General features: G+C 32.3%; 1 protein-coding gene across 1 annotated transcript; it reads right to left on the bottom strand.

Annotated features, from left to right (window-relative positions):
* Positions 1-16,772: 16,772 nt before the first annotated feature.
* On the bottom strand, positions 16,773-19,171 carry LOC134856443 (coiled-coil domain-containing protein 148-like). The gene is made up of 5 exons (XM_063872724.1): positions 18,967-19,171; positions 18,615-18,769; positions 18,372-18,476; positions 17,690-17,958; positions 16,773-17,023 (listed from the first exon to the last, which is right to left on the bottom strand). The coding sequence occupies exons 1-5, from the start codon at positions 19,132-19,134 to the stop codon at positions 16,854-16,856; spliced, it is 867 nt and encodes a 288-aa protein (XP_063728794.1). The 5' UTR covers positions 19,135-19,171; the 3' UTR covers positions 16,773-16,853.
* Between the last annotated feature and the right edge of the window lie 7,236 nt (positions 19,172-26,407).

Genomic DNA, 26,407 nt, shown 5'->3' with positions numbered 1-26,407 from the left:
TTCTTACTGTAGTGTATATTTAGAGCATTAATATCCGAGGAAAAGTCAGACAAAACATACAATTAATCGAAATTGACATAAAACACTAACCAATTATCAAATGATTTTCCAGTATTTGCTTAGGAAATTTCAGATAAAATTATTTAATTACTGTTTTCATCAAAATTTAGATAAATTTTGTCTCATTTTAACAAAATTACAAACAAGAATGTCTATTTAGTTGAAAACAATATCATTATTGCTCGATTTTCTGAATTTCATTGGTTGTTTTCATTTTTAGTTGCCTTAATTTGAGGTTTTGATTGGCTACATGAATTTTATTGAAACTAATTAGACTCTAAATAAAGAAAAAATATTTATGGTGATTTTTATAACAAAATACTTTAAAAATGATAAAAACAATTCGAGTTTTTTAAGTTTCTTCGTTTATTTTAGTAAGAAAATGTTTCTATCAAAAGCGTTTTCAATATCTGAAATAAACCTTTATCAGATTTTAAGATTGAACTACTACAAAAAATTAAAAGAGTGGAGGACAGATGACGTTGATGGAGATTGTATTAGTTTTAACTTGTATAGAAACACAGAAAGCTCAATAGTTTTGTAGAAAGATGGCTAGAACATTTCAGAAAAGAAGAGTACTGCCAGATTTATCAACAATGTTTTAATTTAGAAGAATTAAATCAGATCCAATGGTCTATCAGTAAAAAACAGAATAATGGAAGAGCCTATGAAACAAAAATTGGAGATAAAGGACATCATTTCGATCACTGTTTTGAATTTGATACAATTACAAAATCTAGATTTGTCAGAATATCTTTTAATCGGTTATCCAAACTTAAAAGACTTCCGGTTGTTTATATTACAATATATCAAAAAAGAAAATGATAAAAATGTATATTTTGGTAATTTCTTTTTTCACTGGTTAGAAATAGAACAAATCGAAAACATTTTGAGTATCGAAAAAACAAAATAAACCAGACAAGAAATCTCATTTATATCACTAGTGTATCAAATTTAATATCTTAGTTATGTTAGAAAAGTTCAATAAAATTGATTGATTAGGAAGTTTCATAAGCAGAGTTTGGTTCTGATCTACAATCTTTTTTTTTAAATCGGTGAATACTTCATGCTGATTGGTTATTACCACAAATACTACCTGTGAAGATATCCTCAATAACTACAAACGATATCATAATTGTTGAAAAATTCATGAAAAGTAGAGCTCAATTCTGATTGGCTGACAATAAATTTGTTGAAAATTCCATGACTATTGAAGCTCGATTCTGATTTGTTGATATCAGAAAAGATAAAAAATTTCCTTATAATTATTGCTCGATTCTGATTGGTTGATAATTTTGAAAACTTCCTGTTAGACAGAATTTTTTTTATTTCAGCTAGGCTAAATATCATATCCATTTTGATGTTATTTCACGTTAAAACCAATTGGTTGATAAGTTCGCTGTTTTTATTCACATTTATTCATTTTTTGAGGCTATTCAACTCTACTTATCTAAAAAATTGGTACACTTTAAATCTCCATTTAATCTTTTTTTTCTTATTGAGATGCCGTCACTGAATAGAAACGAAAGAGTTGCTTGTCTTGAATGTGGCAGAGAATACACTCGCTTACACGCATCAAGACATCGTAGAACCTGTGGTGTTTTGAAATGTTCTAACTGAAACTTTTATACTTATACCAGCGAGTAACTCACTAATCATTTCAAGAAAACGCCTTGTCACCATAATGTTAAATTATGTACTCAACAGTCTCCAAACACACTTCAAGAGAAGGTAAAATTAAAAACTTTTGTTAAAAACATAGAAATTACTATGAATATTAGTTTTTACTGTATCTGAAAAGTCTAAGCAATTGTGATAAATTTAGTCAGAAATTATACAGTGTTTTCATCACAATACCTGAACTGTCATTTGATTTTTTTTTTCAAAATTTTGATTGATGATAAAGACAGAAGAAATCGAGTTCAAATTGTCGTGAAACTTTCCAAGGAACTCGATCCGAAAACCTTTAATCACTAGTAAAAACTCCCTTGGTTGCAAGCTTGCGGAGATTTTGTTGCGATAAAATTGTAGTAAAAGTGCACAACATACGCTTATGAGTAGTTAAGTATTTGCTTAAAATTTGTAAAACTTGGATATTTGTAAAACATCAACTAATTGAAAGGTTTTTTGTAGTTACTATTTTAAAGTTTTCCTTGTTTAGTGCTAGTAAAAGTGTTCATAGAGTAGAGTGTTTTTAAGCAGATAATGTGGTTTTTACTGATTAAGAATTATGCTTTCCTATTGTTTTTTTTTTGATGATTTCAGAAAAAAAATTAATAAATGACCTGAAAAAAATGTACGTTTTTGCTTAACTTTGAAAATTTCAAGATGATGATATACATCATTCTCAAATAAAACTTTACTGTGAAATAGAAATTCAGATTTTAAACATGAATTTACAGTTATGAGGTTGAGAAAATCATTTAAAGACTTTTAGCAAAAGATTTATGGTACTAATTCTGCTTTGGATTGTTGAATGTTCGTTGAAACGATACATTTTTCCATCTAAAACTCAAACTTCAAGTAAGATTTTGTTCAAATTTGATTCATTGGTAGATAGTAGATGAAGCAGAAACTGAGAAAATGCTAAAATGAGATAGAAACTCAATTTAATTCATTAGGAGTTTTGAGATAATTTTACTAAAATTTAGCTTATAAAGTACATCTTGAGAAAAAATTCGACACAAAATTCTCAAAGTTTTATATTTATGCGTAATTCTTTAGAAAAGTTTTTTATCGTTTGATATATTAGGTGCTTTATATGAAAAATCAGATGTTTTGAGGATAATTTATGTAAAGTAAACCCAACCCGACATCTTTTGCAAGATGATACATGAAGCATAAATCAAAAACTTGCTTTCAAGATCTAAATTTGATTATTTTTACCATAGAGTTTTTTGCTTATTAAAAACCGGAAAATTATACAACTGTTTCAGTTTGCACCTTGATTTGCTTTGCTAAATCAATTTTCTGAGACGCGCTCTTTTAGAAATTTTTATATTGTAGATAATAGGAACTAGGTTCTTTTGTGTATTTCCGGAGGTTTTCAGATTATAACTAATAGAGCTGCACTTATTTTGACTTAAAATTGGAAAAATACACCATTATATTCTCATTTTTTACATATATTTTTGAATGCTTTAGCTAGCACCACTTTTTTATCACTTGGATATTCTTGAGAACACTTCCGTCATAAATTAGGAGTAAAAAGCGATTTAATAACTATTTTGCAAGAAAAGTGATAGTTTTTAATCCCAAAAGTTGTAATTTTGCTTAAATATTTTACGGTAGCAACTGCACAAGGGAACCTTGGGGAAGACATTTACAATTTTTATCTTAATAAATAGACGGTATCAGTTCTAATTTCATCTCTGCCAGCAAATTGTTCGTTCAATTGACACTATTTTCCTCCTAAACTCTCCAGTTCTGACTAAATTTTCTTGTAAAGTGTGTTCAATAGCGAAAACATACATTAAGCAGAAAGCAAGAATTACCTTAAAACATAGAACATTTCTACGAAAAATTATTCAAAAAATAATTATTTTTCAAGAAAAGCGATAGTTATTGATTCCAAAAGTTGTATTTTTGCTTGAATAAATTACTGTAGCAACTAAATAAGGGAACCTTGAGGAAGACATTTACAATTTTTATCAAAATAATTAGACGGTATCAGTTCTAATTTCATCTCTGCCAGCAAATTGTTCGTTCAATTGATACTATTTTCCTCCTAAATTCTCCAGTTCTGACTAAATTTTCTTGCAAAGTGTATTCAATAGCGAAAACATACCTAAAGCAGAAAGCAAGAATAGCCTTTAAACAGAACATTTCTACGGAAAATCATAAAAATTATGCTGCAGAAGCAACAGAGAGATAATCATCAGTTATGAAGAAGATTTTGTTGAATTTGAGCCGAAATCGAATAAACTTTCAACAATTATTTATCCAATTTTTGATCAATTTTAGCAATTAACTGTTCATTTTTCATCATTGATCTAAAATGATTATTATTAACGTGAAAAATTTCACAGAAATTGTAATTTTTGTACAAATTTGGGTTAATTATTGAGATAAAACTGAGGAGGAGTTCAATCATGGACTCTGATCTAGAAATTTTGTAGAATATTGCCTTAACGTTCATTTGAATTAAGAATCTTATTTCAATTCGCCCTGAACTGGTTAAAAAAGTAGTTAATCAACAAAAAAAAGTTGAAAATGGAAAATTTTGGATAGATTCGATTATTTTTTTACTATACTTTCTTCACTATACTTGTAAAATTACGTTTAAAATTAGACCAGAAGCAACAATACATAAGCAAGAATTATGAGATTTCTGCAATGTTTTTTGCAAAACATGAAATTTTTGTAGTTTTTTCCAAATACTTGAAATTTTTGCATTTTTTTCCAAATACTTGAGATTTTTGCAGTTTTTTCTCAAATTTTTGACTTTTTTCCAAGGTTCAGTAGGTTTCAGCTTTGTTTCAATTAGATAGAAAGTAATATAATTGTTTCAATTACATAGAAAGTAAGATTATTTGATAAATTAGGTCCAATAAAAGCTAACCTTATCGTGTTTTAAAGTTTTTTGAAATTGTTTTCATAAAAATTCCAATTTTTTACCCAAAATCTCTTACCATTGACTTACCATGTATCAAAAAAATAATTAAAAGTCCTTCATTACACAACCTACACGTAATTAACCTTTGATATTTAACAATTAGGTAACGGGCGCCGCAATTTTTGCGAAAAAACTAGACATTTCCACTCGAGAACCAAAAAAAATAAGTTTTTCTTTCTCTTACTATCACACTGAAACCTTACCATTGGTATTCCCTATCTCAATACATAGTAGACTCTATACCCAATGTTAATACATAGCTGGCAGACCGGATGCTCTATTCCCTATCTTAAAACATAGGGGGTCTGCCACCTCCCCCCCCCCCCCCCCCCAACTGAACCTCCAACCTCTACTACTGACAATTATCAAGCTAAGTGCCTGGACAAAAAACAACGTTTATTCGAAAAAGTAATTAGAGTGAACGAATATTTTAAAATGCAGTCGCGACACAGTGAACTTTTACTTGATCGTTCGAATAACGACTGAAAGTGCTTCAATATGATAAATCACTCAAGCTAGTCCAATGATTATTTGCGTTACTGATTTTGCGTGGTAAAAGAATTAACTACAACCCTAAACAAAATTCCTCCCCATTTTCAACGGTCGGTACAAAAAAACCGAACACAATCAAGGTGCATATAGCGTTATTCAAACCTCGCCGCTCACAACCACAAGAAGTTGACAACTTTGGCATCTTGCTGTAGCTAGCCAACTTTGGCATCTTGCTATAACTATCCCAATAACTACCCGTTATTTGACAGGACGAAATACAAGTCTTGACAAAAAAGCGAAGTTTAGCTTTGCAAACATTATCGAGAACACCACAAAAAGCAGTCCTACAAAGTGCAATAAAAATTGGAAAAAAGCCTCGAACTAAAAAAAATCAGTTAAATGTTGGATTCGACCCTGCAACCAAGATATTAGGGGTCTCACATACTAACCACTTAGCCAAGGACGCTTAATTAATTACAAACACTAGCCACAAATATAGCAGAGAACAGATGCTATAAGATTTCCAATGCTACAGATTGTGATAAAAGCTAACTTGAAATTAGTAATTATTGAATTACTTTATTTGCGAGTAAGGTTAGAAAACAAAGGTTTTCACTAACACACGAATTCCTGCAAGCTCGCTTAAGTGAGAAGAAATTGCCTTAAATAAAAAAAGTTAGTTGCACTACGATTCGCGGCTTGAAACAGGAAGTTCAAAACAGTAATTCAGCAATATATCAAGCGTTTGCTAGTGTAACAACTTGGAGTCACTCTAATATATTTCCGTCATTTGCTTATTTGCTATCGGAGAGCGCAGTTCCCTTCACAGTCGGGTTGATTAGATTTCAAGTGGGCTTGAAAATTATTCGAAATTCAAACCTCGAAAAAAATGAAACAGGGGCTAAGCACATTTTAGAAAAGCCGTTTAACAAAAACAAAACTGACAGCCATTAAGCAGTAAATCAACTTAAATGTACTGCTGAAAAATTGGCCAGCACGAGTGCTTCACATGTAGCTAATGCAAGACTTAAATCGGAAAATAAAACAAATTTGTCAATTTGTCTAGAAATTGTATCAACTTGTCTAGAAAAAAATTCATTTCAAACAAACTTAACATGCAAAATAAGACAACTTGTTTACAATTGAATAGGAACAAAAACTAAGTAGCGGTTAAAATCCAACAATGTTAATTGCGAAAATAGGCTGTGTTTCAATTCCGTGGTCATTAATCGACAATTATAAAATTTTTGATGAATTTTTGAAAAAAAAACTTGAGAAATTTGCATTAAAATTGTTTTTAAAAATTGCACCTTATAATGCACCTTTTAAAAAATACTTATTTTTCGAATAAAATTTTAATTCAATCACTTCCACTTGAGTCCTTCAGAAAGTTAGAAGAAAACTGAATCTTTAAAAAGTGTCCGTGCAACACGTAGAGCTGCACTTAATTTGATCTTAAATCGTAAAAATACACCATTATATTCTCATTTCTTACATATATTTTTGAATGCTTTAACTAGCACCACTTATTTATCACTTGGATATTCTTGAGAAAACTTCCGTCATAAATTAAGAGTAAAAAGCGATTTAATAACTATTTTGCAAGAAAAGTGATAGTTATTGATTCCAAAAGTTATTTTGCTTAAATATTTTACGGTAGCAACTGCACAAGGGAACCTTGGGGAAGACATTCACAATTTTTATCTTAATAATTAGACGGTATCAGTTCTAATTTCATCTCTGCCAGCAAATTTTTTGTTCAATTGATACTATTTTCCTCCTAAATTCTCCAGCTCTGACTAAATTTTCTTGTAAAGTGTGTTCAATAGCGAAAACATACATTAAGCAGAAAGCAAGAATTACCTTAAAACACAGAACATTTCTACAAAAAATCATGCAAAAAATAATTATTTTTAAAGAAAAGCGATAGTCATTGATTCCAAAAGTTGTATTTCTGCTTGAATAAATTACTGTAGCAACTAAATAAGGGAACCTTGAGGAAGACATTTACAATTTTTATCAAAATAATTAGACGGCATCAGTTCTAATTTCATCTCTGCCAGCAAATTGTTCGTTCAATTGATACTATTTTCCTCCTAAAGTCTCCAGTTCTGACTAATTTTTCTTGCAAAGTGTATTCAATAGCGAAATGATACCTAAAGCAGAAAGCAAGAATAACCTTTAAACAGAACATTTCTACGGAAAATCATAAAAATTATGATGCAGAAGCAACAGAGAGATAATCATCAGTTATGAAGAAGATTTTGTTGAATTTGAGCCAAAATCGAATAAACTTTCAAGAAAAATTTATCCAATTTATTATCAATTTTAGCAATTAACTGTTCATTTTTCATCACTGATCTAAAATTATTATTATTAACGTGAAAAATTTCACAGAAGTTGTAATTTTTGTACAAATTTGGGTTAATCATTGAGATAAAACTGAGGAGGAGTTAAATCATGGACTCTGATCTAAAAATTTCGTAGAATATTGCCGTAACGTTCATTTGAATCGAGAATCCTATTTCAATTCGCCCTGAACTGGTTAAAAAATTAGTTTATCAACAAAAAAAAGGTTGAAAATGGAAAACTTTGGATAGATTCGATTATTTTTTACTATACTTTCTTTACTATACTTGTAAAAGTACGTTTAAAATTATACCAGAAGCAACAATACATTAGCGAGAATTATGAGGCTTCTGCACTGTTTTTTGCAAAACATGAAATTTTTGCATTGTTTCCAAATACTTGAAATTTTTGCAATTGTTTCCAAATACTTGAAATTTTTGCAATTTTTTCTCAAAATTTTGACTTTTTTCCAAGGTTCAGTAGGTTTCAGCTTTGTTTCAATTAGATAGAAAGCAAGATAATTGTTTCAATTAGATAGAAAGTAAGATTAATTGATAAATTAGGTCCAATAAAAGCTAATCTTATCGTGTTTTAAAGTTTTTTGAAAATGTTTTCGTAAATATTTCAAGTTTTTACCCAAGAACTCTTACCATTGACTTACCATGTATCAAAAAATTAATTAAAAATCCTTCATTACACAACCTACACGTAATTAACCTTTGCTATTTAATAATTAGGTAACGGGCGCCAAAATTTTTGCAAAAAAACTAGACATTTCCACTCGAGAACCAAAAAAAAATAAGTTTTTCTTTCTCATACTATCACACTGAAACCTTACCATTGGTATCTCAATACATAGTAGACTCTATACCCAATGTTAATACATAGCTGGCAGACCGGATGCTCTATTCCCTATCTTAAAACATAGGGGTCTGCCACCTCCCCCCCAAAAACCCCCACGCCCCCCCCCCCCACTTAACCTACAACATCTACTACTATTGTCAAAAAATTAGAATTAAAAAGTTTTTAATCATCTTCAGGAGTGTTTTGACTGTAGAAACTTTCCCAAATTATCTTCGAAAGATTTGTTTTAATGTTCAATTCTGTGTAATGACTTTTTTCATATACCATGGCTTTGGCAGGCATATTCCATTAACAAAATTTGAGATCACTCATTGATGTGACCAGATGGTGCGTTTAAATTCAAAGAGTATAAAAACCGTAAATTATTTGGTCTTTTAAGCCAAAATCAGTGTTTACGTTTTTTAAGGTTTATGAATCTGTTGTATGGTTTTGTTTACAATTTTAACGTTATACGGTATGAAAACCAAGTCAAGGGAAGCTTTCTTTTCAGTTTTTTTTTCAGCTGAAAGTTCCAATACTTGAAACTCATTTTTATACTGAGGCGAAGCAGCACTTCGCAAACGAAAACAAATCAAAAACAGGCGAGCAAAACCAAAGCCTGAGCTGAGCAAAGACAGCCGGTTGCTGTGCAAATAGCACAGAATCTTCCGACCAAATTCATAAAAACTACAAATCAACTCTTCAAATTATTGATTCTTTTAAGAAACAAAATTCAACAGAAATGACAAAAGTAAAAAAAAAAGAAACAAAAATTGAACAAAAAAACTTTTATTGCCAGGTAAGTGGTGAATAAAGCTGTTAAAACTAGTTTCCGTTTGGAAAAATTTAGTTTTTTCAGCCTTAAAAAAAATTCAAAAACTTATCATCAGTAAATTTAGTCGAAATTAGACAAAAAACTAACAATTTCAAACAGGTTTTTCGCGGCACAGTGAATTTTTTCGGAAGTTTTACTTGATCGTTCGAATAACGACTGAGAGTGCTTCAATATGATAAATCACTCAAGCTAGTCCAATGATTGATTGCGTTACTGATTTTGCGTGGTAAAAGAATTAACTACAACCCTATACAAAATTCCTCGCCATTTTCAATGGTCGGTACAAAAAAGCCGAACGCAATCAAGGTGCATATAGCGTTATTCAAACCTCGCCGCTCACAACCACACGAAGTTGACAACTTTGGCATCTTGCTGTAGCTAGCCAACTTTGGCATCTTGCTATAACTATCCCAATAACTACCCGTTATTTGACAGGACGAAATACAAGTCTTGACAAAAAAGCGAAGCTTAGCTTCGCAAACATTATCGAGAACACCACAAAAAGCAGTCCTACAAAATGCAATAAAAATTGGAAAAAAAGCCTCGAACTAAAAAAAATCAGCTACATGTTGGATTCGACCCTGCAACCAAGATATTAGGAGTCTCACATACTAACCACTCAGCCAAGGACGCTTAATTAATTACAAACACTAGCCACAAATATAGCAGAGAACAGATGCTATAAGATTTCCAATGCTACAGATTGTGATAAAAGCTAACTTGAAATTAGTAATTAATGAATTACTTTATTTGCGAGTAAGGTTAGAAAGCAAATGTTTTCACTAACACACGAATTCCTGCAAGCTCGCTTAAGTGAGAAGAAATTGCCTTAAATAGCAAAAGTTAGTTGCACTACGATTCGCGGCTTGAAACAGGAAGTTCAAAACAGTAATTTAGCAATATATCAAGCGTTTGCTAGTCTAACAACTTGGAGTCACTCTAATATATTTCCGTCATTTGCTTATTTGCTATCGGAGAGCGCAGTTCCCTTCACATTCGGGTTGATTAGATTTCAAGTGGGCTTGAAAATTACTCGAAATTCAAACCTCGAAAAAAATGAAACAGGGGCTAAGCACATTTTAGAAAAGCCGTTTAACAAAAACAAAACTGACAGCCATTAAGCAGTAAATCAACTTAAATGTACTGCTGAAAAATAGGCCACCACGAGTGCTTCATGTGTAACTAATGCAAGACTTAAATCGGAAAATAAAACGACTTTGCCAATTTGTCTAGAAATTGTATCAACTTGTCTGGAAAAAAATTCATTTCAAACAAAATTAACATGCAATGCAAAATAAGACAACTTGTTTACAATTGAATAGGAACAAAAACTAAGTAGCGGTTAAATTCCAACAATGCTAATTGCGATAATAATAATAGGCTGTTTTTCATTTCCGTGGTCAGTAATCGACAATTATAAAAATTTTGATGAATTTTAGAAACAAAAACTTGAGAAATTTGCATTAAAATTGTTTTTAAAAAATGCGCCTTATAATGCACCTTTTAAAAAATACTTATATTTCGAATAAGATTTCAATTCAATCACTTCCACTTGAGTCCTTCAGAAATTAGAAGAAAACTGAATCTTTAAAAAGTGTCCGTGCAACGCGTAGAGCTGCACTTAATTTGATCTTAAATCGTAAAAATACACCATTATATTCTCATTTTTATCTATATTTTTAAGTGCTTTAATCAGCACCACTTATTTTTCACTTGGATATCCTTGAGAAAACTTCCGTCATAAATTAAGAGTAATAAACGATTTAATAACTATTCTGAAAGAAAAGTGATAGTTATTGATCCCAAAAGTTGTAATTTTGCTTAAAAATTTTACGGTAGCAACTGCACAAGGGAACCTTGGGGAAGACATTTACAATTTTTATCTTAATAATCATACGGTATCAGTTCTTATTTCATCTCTGCCAGCAAATTGTTTGTTCAATTGATACTATTTTCCTCCTAAATTCTCCAGTACTGACTATTTTTTCTTGTAAAGTAAGTTCAATAGCGAAAACATACATCAAGCAGAAAGCAAGAATTACCTTAAAACATAGAACATTTCTAGAAAAAATTAGGCAAAAAGTAATTGTTTTTCAAAAAAAGCGATAGTTATTGATTCCAAAAGTGTATTTTTGCTCGAATAAATTACTGTAGCAACTAAATAAGGGAATCTTGAGGCAGACATTTACAATTTTTATCAAAATAATTAGACGGTATCAGATCTAATTTCATCTCTGCCAGCAAATTTTTCGTTCAATTGATACTTTTTTCTCCTTAATTCTCCAGTTCTGACTACATTTTCTTGCAAAGTGTATTCAATAGCGAAAACATACCTAAAGCAGAAAGCAAGAATAACCTTTAACATTTCTACGGAAAATCATAAAAATTATGCTGCAGAAGCAACAGAGAGATAATCATCAAATTTGAAGAAGATTTTGTTGAATTTGAGCCAAAATCGAATAAACTTTCAAGAAAAATTTATCCAATTTTTGATCAATTTTAGCAATTAACTGTTCATTTTTCATCATTGATCTAAAATATTTATTATTAACGTAAAAATTTCACAGAAGTTGTAATTTTTGTACAAATTTGGGTTAATCATTGAGATAAAACTGAGGAGGAGTTAAATCATGGACTCTGATCTAGAAATTTTGTAGAATGTTGCCTTAACGTTCATTTGAATTGAGAATCCTATTTCAATTCGCCCTGAACTGGTTAAAAAATTAGTTAATCAACAAAGAAACGTTGAAAATGGAAAATTTTGGATAGATTCGATTATTTTTTTACTATACTTTCTTTACTATACTTGTAAAAGTACGTTTAAAATTAGACCAGAAGCAACAATACATTAGCGAGAATTATGAGATTTCTGCAATGTTTTTTGCAGAACATGAAATTTTTGCAGTTTTTTCCAAATACTTGAAATTTTTGCAATTTTTTCCAAATACTTGAAATTTTTGCAATTTTTTCTCAAAATTTTGACTTTTTTCTAAGGTTCAGTAGGTTTCATCTTTGTTTCAATTAGATAGAAAGTAAGATAATTGTTTCAATTAGATAAAAAGTAAGATTATTTGATAAATTAGGTCCAATAAAAGCTAATCTTATCGTGTTTTAAAGTTTTTTTGAAAATGTTTTCATAAAAATTCCAAGTTTTTACCCAAAAACTCTTACCATTGACTTACCATAAATCAAAAAACTAATTAAAAGTCCTTCATTACACAACCTACACGTAATTAACATTTGATATTTAACAATTAGGTAACGGGCGCCGAAACTTTCGCGAAAAAACTAGACATTTCCACTCAATAACCAAAAAATTTAGTTTTTCTTTCTCTTATTATCACACTGAAACCTTACCATTGGTATTTGGTATTCCCTATCTCAATACATTGTAGACTCTATACCCAATGTTAATACATAGCTGGCAGACCGGATGCTCTATTCCCTATCTTAAAAAACACAGGGGTCTGCCACCTCCAAACCCCCCCCCCCCTACCCCCCCCCCCCCCCCACTTAACCTCCAACATTTACTACTATTGTCAAAAATTAGAATTTAAAAGTTTTCAATCATCTTCAGGAGTGTTTTGACTGTAGAAACTTTCCCAAATTATCTTCGAAAGATTTGTTTTAATGTTCAATTCTGTGTAATGACTTTTTTCATATACCATGGCTTTGGCAGGCATATTCCATTAACAAAATCTGAGATCACTCATTGATGTGACTAGATGGTGCCTTTAAATTCAAAAAGAATAAAAAAGGTAAATTAATTGGTCTTTTAAACCAAAATCAGTGATTACGTTTTTTAAGGTTTATGAATCTGTTGTATGATTTTGTTAACAATTTTAACGTTATACGGTATGAAAACCAAGTCAAGGGAAGCTTTCTTTTCAGATTTTTTTTTCAGCTGAAAGTTCTAATACTTAAAACTCATTTTTATACAGAGGCGAAGCAGCACTTCGCAAATGAAAACAAATCAAAAACAGGCGAGCAAAACCAAAGCCTTAGCTGAGCAAAGACAGCCGGTTGCTGTGCAAGTAGCACAGAATCTTCCGACCAAACTCATAAAAACTACAAATGAACTCTTCAAATTATTGATTTCTTCAAGTTAGTGTCTTTTTGTGCGCGGTGTGATGAGAAAACTACACACACGCGTTTTAAGTAAAAAAAAATTAAGCAGAATTGACAAAAGTCGAAAACAGAAAGAAAAATTGAAAAAAAAACTTTTATTGCCAGGTAAGTGGTGAATAAAGCTGTTAAAACTAGTTTCCGTTTGGAAAATTTAGTTTTTTCAGCCTTAAAAAAAAACAATTCAAAAACTATATTTAGTCGAAACTAGACAAAAAACTAACAATTTCAAAGAGGTTTTTCGCTTCACAGTTAACTTTTACTTGATCGTTCGAATAACGACTGAAAGTGCTTCAATATGATAAATCACTCAAGCTAGTCCAATGATTATTTGCGTTACTGATTTTGCGTGGTAAAAGAATTAACTACAACCCTATACAAAATTCCTCCCCATTTTCAATGGTCGGTACAAAAAAGCCGAACACAATCAAGGTGCATATAGTGTTATTCAAACCTCGCCGCTCACAACCACAAGAAATTGACAACTTTGGCATCTTGCTAAAGCTAGCCAACTTTGGCATCTTGCTATAACTATCCCAATAACTACCCGTTATTTGACAGGACGAAATACAAGTCTTGACAAAAAAGCGAAGCTTAGCTTCGCAAACTTTATCGAGAACACCACAAAAAGCAGTCCTACAAAATGCAATAAAAATTGGAAAAAAGCCTCGAACTAAAAAAATCAGCTACATGTTGGATTCGACCCTGCAACCAAGATATTAGGGGTCTCACATACTAACCACTCAGCCAAGGACGCTTAATTAATTACAAACACTAGCCACAAATATAGCAGAGAACAGATGCTATAAGATTTCCAATGCTACAGATTGTGATAAAAGCTAACTTGAAATTAGTAATTAATGAATTACTTTATTTGCGAGTAAGGTTAGAAAACAAAGGTTTTCACTAACACACGAATTCCTGCAAGCTCTCTTAAGTGAGAAAAAATTGCCCTAAAGAGCAAAAGTTAGTTGCACTACGATTCGCGGCTTGAAACAGGAAGTTGAAAACAGTAATTTAGCAATATATCAAGCGTTTGCTAGTGTAATAACTTGGAGTCACTCTAATATATTTCCGTCATTTGCTTATTTGCTATCGGAGAGCGCAGTTCCCTTCACATTCGGGTTGATTAGATTTCAAGTGGGGTTGAAAATTATTCGAAATTCAAACCTCCAAAAAAATGAAACAGGGGCTAAGCACATTTTAGAAAAGCCGTTTAACAAAAACAAAACTGACAGCCATTAAGCAGTAAATCAACTTAAATGTAATGCTGAAAAATTGGCCACCACGAGTGCTTCATGTGTAGCTAATGCAAGACCTAAATCGGAAAATAAAACGACTTTGTCAATTTGTCTAGAAATTGTATCAACTTGTCTAGAAAAAAATTCATTTCAAACAAAATTAACATGCAAAATAAGACAACTTGTTTACAATTGAATAGGAACAAAAAATAAGTAGCGGTAAAAATCCAACAATGCTAATTGCGAAAATAATAATAGGCTGTGTTTCAATTCCGTGGTCGTTAATCGACAGTTATAAAAATTTTGATGAATTTTTGAAAAAAAACTTGAGAAATTTGCATTTAAATTGTTTTTAAAAAATGCACCTTATAATGCACCTTTTAAAAAATATTTATATTTCGAAAAAGATTTCAATTCAATCACTTCCACTTGAGTCCTTCAGAAAATTAAAAGAAAACAATCTTTAAAAAGTGTCCGTGCAACGCGAACTAAGCCAAAACTAAAGAGGCGGACGATTGCGGACAAAGTAAAGAGGCTAACAAGTTTTTGATTTTTTGCTTGGGATAGCATTATGAGACATTGTTCAGCTAAAAACTTTTAATGACTGCAGCTGACTAAATACAAACACCGGCTGAGTGCGAATTAAAGTGAAAGAATTACAAAAAAAACTGAAGCAAAAAAAAACGTTTTGAAGTCAATAGCTTCAGATAAATTATAAGACTCAATACTGAATATTTCAAATCACAACGCAAAACTTCAAACTTTGATTTTTTTTTTGTTTAAATTTTCATGTCATTTAGAAAGTCCAAGAGGCTGATTAAAATTTTCCACAATTTCATTCAAAGAATTCAATCACTCATATAATCCCCAGGAAAGTTATTCATAAAAAAAACATTAGGAAAATAGGCCGAGAGTTGAAGCCGACTGATGTCCGTCCCGAAAATGTACCAAAAAAGTGGTACATTTTCAGCACTGGGAACGTTTGGATTCAACTCTTTGTCTTATTTTTCAATGCTTTTCTCGAATTCGGAAACCTACAAAAAATCATTTGCAACTCTTAACGATACACAACTAAATGCCGCGTCGTAACTGGATAGATCTAATATAGTCACCACAAGCAACAATGCACTTGCACTTTTTACGATTTGACCATTTCGTCCCTTAAGTTATTTACGGGGAAAAAATCTAGTACCTGATTGCAATACCCTTGCTTATCGCAAGGGTAATTGTAAAATCTTAAAAACTCAAAAAGTTGTCAAGTCTTCCTCAAAACACTTAGATATTTATTGCTCCTCAATCTACTTAACAAGAGGTCTCTAAGCCGATATATATAATCAGTCAAAACCGAATGAAAAAAAAAGAAATAGAAAACAGGAACAAAAAAACTGATATAGTGAAATATTCTTAAATTACAACCAACATGGAACAAAAATCGAATAGAAAAGACATTCAACATGCAGACAAGCTCAAAAACTGCCTGTTCTCTGTCTGTCTGCTGAGTGACGAAAGCAGATATGGATAGGACCACAATTACATTCATTCTGTCAACTAAGCTTTTTTCGAGAAAGAAAAAAAGCACCCGATTGCAATACCGTTGCTTATCGCAAGGGTAAAAAACAACACGAACTATTTAAGTGTCTTCACTTCGCTCATTGATATATAGATAATAATTAAGAGTCTAAACTATCAGCAAAGTTCAACAGCAGAGGCAAATTTCATTTGTACAAAGAAAACGCCCGGAACAGAAGCCAATGGAGAGCACGTATTCGAGACCTGAATGTGGCGGGCAGCAATGCTCGTGAAAACCCTAACTGGACCTAGAAACTAGACGATCTTCTCGATATACTAAATTCGTCTATAATTTAAGCATCAGAAAACTCTTTGTAAAATATTTACAATCCAAATATCACATATTTGCACTATACAATTTTAATTATCTAGCGTGTTCTACTGCAGATTTCGTTACGTACATTTGATTGACAGAATTCGTCCTACGCCAAATTTTGTTTTATTTCGTTTTTTTTCTGTGCCATAGCGGTATGGGGTTCATCAACCTTACGTGTGTATAACCACCAGGAGTATTTTACTCTGTATTTGTCTGCGTATTGTCAAGCTTGCATCACGTATCAGCCCATTAGTTGAAAAAATCTTACGAGCTAATCGAGAACAGAATCGATCGATAATAAATTTACTAAACATGACTAAAGCCAGATAGTATATCAATGTGTCAATTTTTCAGTAAGACGAATTCTGTTAGCCACATACAACTTAGTTTTTTTCTAGAATAGTCACATCATATCACTCCATCTTGAGTGAATTTGATGTTTGAGAAGGTGTCTTTTCTGGGTGGCTTCGGAGGCAGCATGCTCTGGATGACACTTCTGGCATAGTCCGTGTGCAGCAGACCCGCCTGCCGCAATGCATTCTCCACCTGCACTCGGTTGTCTTTCTTCAGTTGTTTATCTGAAGTGAAACAGTACATTTTAAATGAACTTATGCGGGGAGTCTTGGTTCGTGAGGCAGAGGGCGTGCAATCCTGAGGTAGTAGCGGGGGGGGGGTAAGGGGGTGCTTTTTCTCCTAAATCCACCCCTTTATAACTGTAATTTCAGCAAATAAACGTTTGCTAATTAAATGATCGAAAACGGGAAAATTTCCAGTAAATTCGGTAAAACGTTGATATTTGCGATAAACTGAAGTTAACAACAATAGGCCGTTAGACAAGTGTCAATGAAAATTGAACAAGACCGAAAAAAAATACTGAGTATTTGAAAAACAAACTCCAGTTCGCTTCAAAGAAAAAAATATCGCCTGTAAAAATCGTTTGCTGAAGTTAACTCAATTTGAAGAAAAAAAACAGGATCAATAGGTAACCTTTTTATTCTGCTAGGTTAAAATTTCATTCTGTTTTGTTTTGAGCCATTTGAACTAAGGCTACTCACAGCTATCTGTTTTCAATGATGCATTATCGACTAAGACAACGTACTAAAAAACAGTGGCGGTTTTTGGCAAACAGATCTTTTCATGTTTTCGGAAAGCTCGGAACTTATTTGCTAGACCAACAAAATACGCTGCAAAATGTTCGATTCTGGACGTACTACTGTTCGAAATGTTTGAATTTGTGGACTTACTGTTGAAAGTGTTAACTGAAAACAACTGGGCATTTAGCGGTTCGTATGCAGTCTCCGAGTGGGCGCCGCCATTGAGATGAGCGAATCTGGCATCGGAAGCCACAGTGGGTTGGACAGTCCTCTCTGGGTCTCGCTGAGCCTCCACCCTCACTTGACTCCTCAACTCCTCCAACTTCCTCTCCACTCTCTCCTTCTCCTCTTCTCTCCTCTTGTTCTGAGCAGCCATCCGTTCCAGCTTCTTTTCTCGCTCTTTCTTCCGATACTCGATTCTGAAAGCAGCAAACTCAATTGTAGTTGTGCAAATACTTTTCAATGCGCGCAGCATTTTATACACTAACTTGAATAATTCATGAACCAAACTTCTAACTAAGCTCCTTATAATCGTTTCATTATTGATCATGTTAAAACATATTGGAAAAAAATGACAATATTTCAAAGCTAATTGTGTTCGAAATCAATTTTTAATATTTGATCGCAGAAACGGAAAATGCACGAATTAACTCATTAGCTTACATTGTTTTTTATCAACTTTTAAGAGGGGGGATCCGTTAGAGGGTAGGATGAAGTGAAAATGGAGAACAAAGTGATCTCATTTGCATCTATGTGGGTGATTTATAAACAGCACATGTTTCTTTGCTTTTCTTTTTTGGCTTGCTACTTTCTACTTGCTGCTTCCTCTCACCTCTCCTGGTCTAATGCAGCTTGATTGGCCAGTTGTTCTTGGATCTCCCTCAACTTCATCATTTTCATCCTCTCCGCTTCCTCACTCATCAACTTCTTCGCATTTCTGAAACAACTCAGAGTCAACCAGCCAATTAAAAAAAAGGAAAACTATAATTGAATTTTGAACACTTAAATATTGGCGCTGTCTATCTGGAAAAATTGACAAAAACGAACAGCAGGACCTTGGTTGAATTGAAATTACCTGAAGTGTTGGATCTCGTGCTTCTGTTGCATCCTAGTGGACTTTTCTCTCTTCAGTTTCTCATCTGTCTTCAGCCTCTCTCGTTGTGCCTGAAGAGCGGCTAGTTCATCTTCAAGTCTCGCTTCTTCCGCTTTCGCCTCTTTCCACGCATTCACCTAAACAACTATTGACTCAATATTCTCTATTTATGAACCCCGATTGGCTTCAATTCCAAATCGCTTAATTAATACTCCACAACAAATACTTGGTCAACGAATGGCAAGAAATGAACCACCATTTTTTTCTTGAACATATCCGATAGAAACTAAATTTGATTGATGATAAACCGTTAGTTTAAATTGATTAATTATACCTTGTCCATTAGGTGTCTGCAGTATTTCATCTGGGCTTCCTTCTCCAAATTGAGCTTCTGCATTTCATCACTCTTGTGGGATGCCTCGGTTAGCAAAGCTGTGACCTTGAGAACTAGTTGCTGCTTTGTCTGCTGCCATGTCTTCAGTATGCCACACCTTTTCCACATGTATGCTTTTTTTTCGCGACACCATCTGTCGTGAGCTAACTGAAAAGATACACAATTCACATCAAACAAATCCTTCACGAACACTGGAAAAACTATTTCAAAGTTAACAAAATTATCATTCGCGGCACAAAAATTGAATGAAGCTGGTTAAAAAATAAGGAGAACAGTCTCCGCTGAGCAGAATTATCGAAAGATAGGCATTCCCTGCAAAAGCAAAAAAAATATATTAATCGATATAAAGTGAGGAAACCTTAGTATCACTTGACCACTGGTGCAAATGAGTTGCATACCCAAAATCCTTCAGCAAATATACCCAAAATCCAATCAGAGACATGAATTAACTATTCACTGCAACAGTATATTAAAAAAAAAACATTTTAATTAATCACTGCAACTAAAAAAAGGCTAGTTAAAATTTGTCTAAAAAAAAACCACACCGAGCACAAATCCGTTACTTTTGTAAGGAACGTCGGAACAATAATAGTCTGTCTTAAAATTCTTAGCATTCGCAGTACTTAATAGCTGCTTATTGATCAAAATGAACACTTTCAAATTGAACACATTTAATCGCAAAAATATTTGCGTCGCAACGATATTTGCGACTTAGGTTGGAAAAAAGATAGTTCATATTATAACACAAGCATTGATTGTGTAAATATCATTTGAGCAATGACGCAAATGAGTTGGATACCCAAAATCTTTTAACAGATCCAACCAAACCCCAATCAAAAACAGGACTCAACTATTCACTGCAACAGAAAAAAAAACATTTCGCTTAACCGACATAATGTGAGGAAACTTAAGTATCATTTGATCGATAGTGCGAATGAGTTGCATGTCCAAAATACTTAAGATCTAACAAAAACCAATCAAATACAGGACTTCAATATTCACTGCAACAAAATAATTTTTTTTTACTGAATCGACAATTTGAGAAAACTTTAGTATCAATCATCAATGATACAAATGAGTTGCAGATCCAACACTCTTTACCAGATTCAACCAAACTTTAATCAAAGACAGGACTTAAGTATTCACTGCAACAGAAAAAAATCATTTTACATGATCGACAGAGTGTGAGTAAACTTTAGTATCATTTGACCAATGGAGCAAATGAGTTGCATATCCAAAACCTTTTAGCAGATTCAACCAAATCCAATCAGAGACAGGACTTATCTATTCGCTACAACAGTATTAAAAGCCTATTCACTTAATCGACAGAATGTGAGAAACTTTAGTATCTATTGATCAATGATAAAAAAAGAGTTGCAGATCCAAAACATTTCAGCAGATTTAACCAAAATCCAATCAGAGAGGACTTAACTACTCACTGCAACAAAAAAACTGTTTACTTAATCGACACAGAGTGAGGAAACTTAAGTATCATTTGACCAATGGTGAACATGAGTTGCATATCTAAATCATTCAGCAGATCTAACGAAATTCCAAACAACAGGACTTAACTATTCACTGCAACGGAAAAAAAACATTTCACTAAACCGACATAATGTGAGGAAACTGTAGTATCATTTGATCAATGGTGCAAATGAGTTGCATATCCAAAATCCTTTAGCAGATTCAACCAAATCCAATCAGAGATAGGACGTAACTATTAACTGCAACAGAAAAAAAAACATTTTACTCAATCGACAGTGTGAAGAAACTTTAGTATCATTTGACCAGACAGTGTGAGGAAACTTTAGTATCATTTGACCAATGGTGCATATGAGTTGCACATTCGAATCCATTAACAGATCTAACCAAAACCCAATCAAAAACAGGACTTAACTATTCACTGCAACAGTATAAAAAAAAAACATTTCACTTTATCGACAGAATGTGAGGAAACTTTAGTATCAATAGATCAATGGTGCAAATGAGTTGCAGATCCAGTACCCTTTAGCAGACTCAGCCGAAACCCAATCAGAGACAGGACGTAACTATTAACTGCAGCAGAAAAAAAAACATTTTACTCAATCGACAGTGTGAGGAAACTTTAGTATCATCTGACCAGACAGTGTGAGTAAACTTTAGTATCATTTGACCTATGGTGCAAATGAGTTGCATATCCAAAACCTTTAGATCTAACCAAAATCCAATCAAAACAGGTCTTAACTATTCACTGCAACAAAAAAAAACATTTTACTTAATCGACAGAATGTGAGGAAACTTAAGTATCAATTGATCTATGATACAAATGAGTTGCAGATCCAAAACTCTTTAGCAGATCTATTCAAAATCCAATCAAAAACATGACTTAACTACTCACTGCAACAGTATATAAAAAAAATTTACTTAATCGACAGAATGTGAGGAAACTTTAGTATCAATTGATCAATGAGACAAATGAGTTGAAGATCGAAAACTATTTAGCAGATTTAACCTAAATCCAATCAGAGACAGGACTTAACTATTCACTTCAACAAAAAAAAACACTTTACTTAATCGACAGAGTGTGAGGAAACTTTAGTATCATTTGACCAACATTGCAACTGAGTTGCATATCCAAAACCTTTAGCAGATCTAACCAAAAACAAATCCAAAACAAGACTTAACTATTCACTGCAACAGTATTTAAAAAAAAACATTTTACTTAATCGACAGAATGTGAGAAACTTTAGTATCAATTGATTAATGATACAAATGAGTTGCAGATCCAAAACTCTTAAGCAGATTTAACCAAAATCCAATCAGAGATAGGACTTAACTATTCACAGCAACAGCAAATAGATATTAAAACATTTTACTTGATCGACAAAATGTGAGAAAACTTTAATACCAGTTGATCAAGGATGCAAATGAGTTGCAGATCCAGTACTCTTTAGCAGATTAGGCCGAAATCCAATCAGAGACAGGACTTAACTATTCACTGCAACAGAAAAAAAAACATTTTACTTAATCGACAGAGTGTGAGGAAACTTTAGTATCATTTGACCAATGGTGCAAAAGAGTTTCATATCCAAAACCTTTAGCAGATCTAATCAAAATCCAACCAAAAACAGGACTTAACTATTCACTGCAACAGAAAAAAATATATATTTTACTTTATCGACAGAGTGTGAGAAAACTTTAGTATCATTTGACAACATTTCAAATGAGTTGCATATACAAAACCTTTAGCAGATCTAAACAAAATCCAATCAAAACAGGAATTAACTAATCACTGCAACAGTAACAAAAAAAACATTTTACTTAATCGACAGAATGTGGGAAAACTTTAGTATCAATTGATCAATGATACAAATGAGTTGCAGATCCAAAACTCTTTAGCAGATTTAACCAAAATCCAATCAGAGATAGGACTTAACTATTCACTGTAACAGTATAAAAAAAAAACATTTCACTTAATCGACAGAATGTGAGAAACTTGAGTATCAATTGATTAATGATACAAATGAGTTGCAGATCCAAAACTCTTTAGCAGATTTAACCAAAATCCAATCAGAGATAGGACTTAACTATTCACAGCAACAGCAAATAGATATTAAAACATTTTACTTGATCGACAAAATGTGAGAAAACTTTAATACCAGTTGATCAAGGATGCAAATGAGTTGCAGATCCAGTACTCTTTAGCAGATTAGGCCGAAATCCAATCAGAGACAGGACTTAACTATTCACTGCAACAGAAAAAAAAACATTTTACTTAATCGACAGAGTGTGAGGAAACTTTAGTATCATTTGACCAATGGTGCAAAAGAATTTCATATCCAAAACCTTTAGCAGATCTAATCAAAATCCAATCAAAAACAGGACTTAACTATTCACTGCAACAGAAAAAAATAAATATTTTACTTAATCGACAGAGTGTGAGAAAACTTTAGTAACATTTGACAACATTTCAAATAAGTTGCATATACAAAACCTTTAGCAGATCTAAACAAAATCCAATCAAAACAGGAATTAACTAATCACTGCAACAGTATTAAAAAAAAACATTTTACTTAATCGACAGAATGTGGGAAAACTTTAGTATCAATTGATCAATGATACAAATGAGTTGCAGATCCATAACTCTTTAGCAGAATTAACCAAAATCCAATCAGAGATAGGACTTAACTATTCACTGCAACAGTATAAAAAAAAACATTTCACTTAATCGACAGAGTGAAGAGACTTTAGTATCATTTGACCAGACAGTGTGAGGAAACCTTAGTATCATTTGACCAATGGTGCATATGAGTTGCACATTCAAATCCATTAACAGATCTAACCAAAACCCAATCAAAAACAGGACTTAACTATTCACTGCAACAGTATAAAAAAAAAACATTTCACTTTATCGACAGAATGTGAGGAAACTTTAGTATCAATAGATCAATGGTGCAAATGAGTTGCAGATCCAGTACCCTTTAGTAGACTCAGCCGAAATCCAATGAGAGACAGGACGTAACTATTAACTGCAGCAGAAAAAAAAAACATTTTACTCAATCGACAGTGTGAGGAAACTTTAGTATCATTTGGCCAGACAGTGTGAGTAAACTTTAGTATCATTTGACCTATGGTGCAAATGAGTTGCATATCCAAATCCTTTAGCAGATCTAACCAAAATCCAATCAAAAACAGTTCTTAACTATTCACTGCAACAAAAAAAAAACATTTTACTTAATCGACAGAATGTGAGGAAACTTAAGTATCAATTGATCTATGATACAAATGAGTTGCAGATCCAAAACTCTTTAGCAGATCTATTCAAAATCCAATCAAAAACATGACTTAACTATTCACTGCAACAGTATAAAAAAAAACATTTTACTTAATCGACAGAATGTGAGGAAACTTAGTATCAATTGATCAATGAGACAAATGAGTTCCAGATCGAAAACTTTTTAGCAGATTTAACCTAAATCCAATCAGAGACAGGACATAACTATTCACTCAACAAAAAAAACACTTTACTTAATCGACAGAGTGTGAGGAAACTTTAGTATCATTTGACCAACATTGCAACTGAGTTGCATATCCAAAACCTCAAAATCTAACCAAAAACAAATCCAAAACAAGACTTAACTATTCACTGCATTAGTATTAAAAAAAAAACATTTGACTTAATCGACAGAATGTGAGAAACTTTAGTATCAATTGATTAATGATACAAATGAGTTGCAGATCCAAAACTCTTTAGTAGATTTAACCAAAATCCAATCAGAGATAGGACTTCACTGCAACAGCAAATAGATATTAAAACATTTTACTTAATCGACAAAATGTGAGAAAACTTTAATATCAGTTGATCAAGGATGCAAATGAGTTGCAGATCCAGTACTCTTTAGCAGATTAGGCCGAAATCCAATCAGAGACAGGACTTAACTATTCACTGCAACAGAAAAAAAAACATTTTACTTAATCGACAGAGTGTGAGGAAACTTTAGTATCATTTGACCAATGGTGCAAAAGAGTTTCATATCCAAAACCTTTAGCAGATCTAATCAAAATCCAATCAAAAACAGGACTTAACTATTCACTGCAACAGAAAAAAATATATATTTTACTTTATCGACAGAGTGTGAGAAAACTTTAGTATCATTTGACAACATTTCAAATGAGTTGCATATACAAAACCTTTAGCAGATCTAAACAAAATCCAATCAAAACAGGAATTAACTAATCACTGCAACAGTATTTTAAAAAAAAAACATTTTACTTAATCGACAGAATGTGGGAAAACTTTAGTATCAATTGATCAATGATACAAATGAGTTGCAGATCCAAAACTCTTTAGCAGATTTAACCAAAATCCAATCAGAGATAGGACTTAACTATTCACTGCAACAGTAAATATTAATTCAAACACTCTACTTGATCAACAAAATGTGAGGAAACTTAAATATCAGATGATCAAGGATGCAAATGAGTTCCAGATCCAGTACTCTTTAGCAGATTAAGCCGAAAACCAATCAGAGACAGGACTTAACTATTCACAGCAACAGAAAAAAAAAACATTTTACTTAAACGACAGAATGTGAGGAAACTTTAGTCTTAAATTGATCAATGATACAAATGAGTTGCAGATCCAAAACTCTTTAGCAGATATAACCAAAATCCAATCAGAGATAGAACTTAACTAATCACTGCAACAGTATATAAAAAAAAACATTTTACTTGATCGACAGAATGTGAGGAAACTTTAGTATCAATTGATCAATGATACAAATGAGTTGCAGATCCAAAACTCTTTAGCAGATTTAACCAAAATCCAATCAGAGATAGGACTTAACTTCACTGCAACAGTAAATATATATTAAAAAAAAAAACATTTTACTTGATCGACAAAATGTGAGAAAACTTTGGTATCAGTTGATCAATGATACAAATGAGTTGCAGATCCAGTACCCTTCAGCAGATTCAGAAGAAATTCAATCAAAGGCAGGACTTATTTAATAACTGCAACAGAAAAAAAAACATTTTACTCAATCGACAGTGTGAGGAAACTTTAGTATCAATTGATCAATGATACAAATGAGTTGCAGATCCAAAACTTTTTAGCAGATCTAATCAAAATCCAATCAAAAACAGGACCTACTTATATTCACTGCAACAGAAAAAAAAACATTTTACTTAATCGGCAGAATGTGAGGAAACTTAAGTATCAATTGATCAATGATACAAATGAGTTGCAGTTCCAAAACTCTTTAGCAGATCTAATCAAAATCCAATCAATAACAGGACTTAACTATTCACCGCAACAGTATAGAAAAAAAAACAGTTTACTTGATCGACAGAATGTGAGGAAACTTCAGTATCAATCGATCAATGAGACAAATGAGTTGCAGATCAAAAACTCTTTAGCAGAATTAACCAAAAACCAATCAGAGACAGGACTTAACTATTCACTGCAACAAAAATAAAACATTTTACTTAATCGACAGAGTGTGAGGAAACTTTAGTATCATTTGATCAACATTGAAAATGAGTTGCAGATCCAAAACTCTTAGCAAATTTAACCAAAATCCAATCAGAGATAGGATTTAACTATTCACTGCAACAGTAAATATATAAAAAAAAAAACATTTTACTTGATCGACAAATTGTGAGGAAATTTTGGTATCAGTTGATCAAGGATACAAATGAGTTGCAGATCCAATACCCTTCAGCAGATTCAGCCAAAATTCAATCAAAGACAGGACTTATTTATTAAACGCAACAGAAAAAAACATTTTACTCAATCGACAGTGTGAGGAAACTTGAGTATCAATTGATCAATGATACAAATGAGTTGCAGATCCAAAACTCTTTAGCAGATTTAACCGAAATCCAATCAGAGATAGGACTT

This window comes from Symsagittifera roscoffensis, unplaced genomic scaffold (assembly GCF_963678635.1).
Source record: "Symsagittifera roscoffensis unplaced genomic scaffold, txSymRosc1.1 SCAFFOLD_149, whole genome shotgun sequence".
NCBI classification, from domain to species: Eukaryota; Metazoa; Xenacoelomorpha; order Acoela; family Convolutidae; genus Symsagittifera; species Symsagittifera roscoffensis.
This window is presented reverse-complemented; position numbering and strand designations above follow the sequence as displayed.

What these genes read in the sequence shown, in the direction of transcription:
- LOC134856443 (XM_063872724.1), bottom strand. Translation starts at nt 19,134, where the DNA reads ATGTGGAAAAGGTGTGGCATACTGAAGACATGGCAGCAGACAAAGCAG. An exon ending in GCAGACACCTAATGGACAAG is followed by an intron (nt 18,770 to 18,966) that starts GTATAATTAATC and finishes ATAGTTGTTTAG; the next exon opens with GTGAATGCGTGGAAAGAGGC. An exon ending in TTCAGTTAACACTTTCAACA is followed by an intron (nt 17,024 to 17,689) that starts GTAAGTCCACAA and finishes GTTTCACTTCAG; the next exon opens with ATAAACAACTGAAGAAAGAC.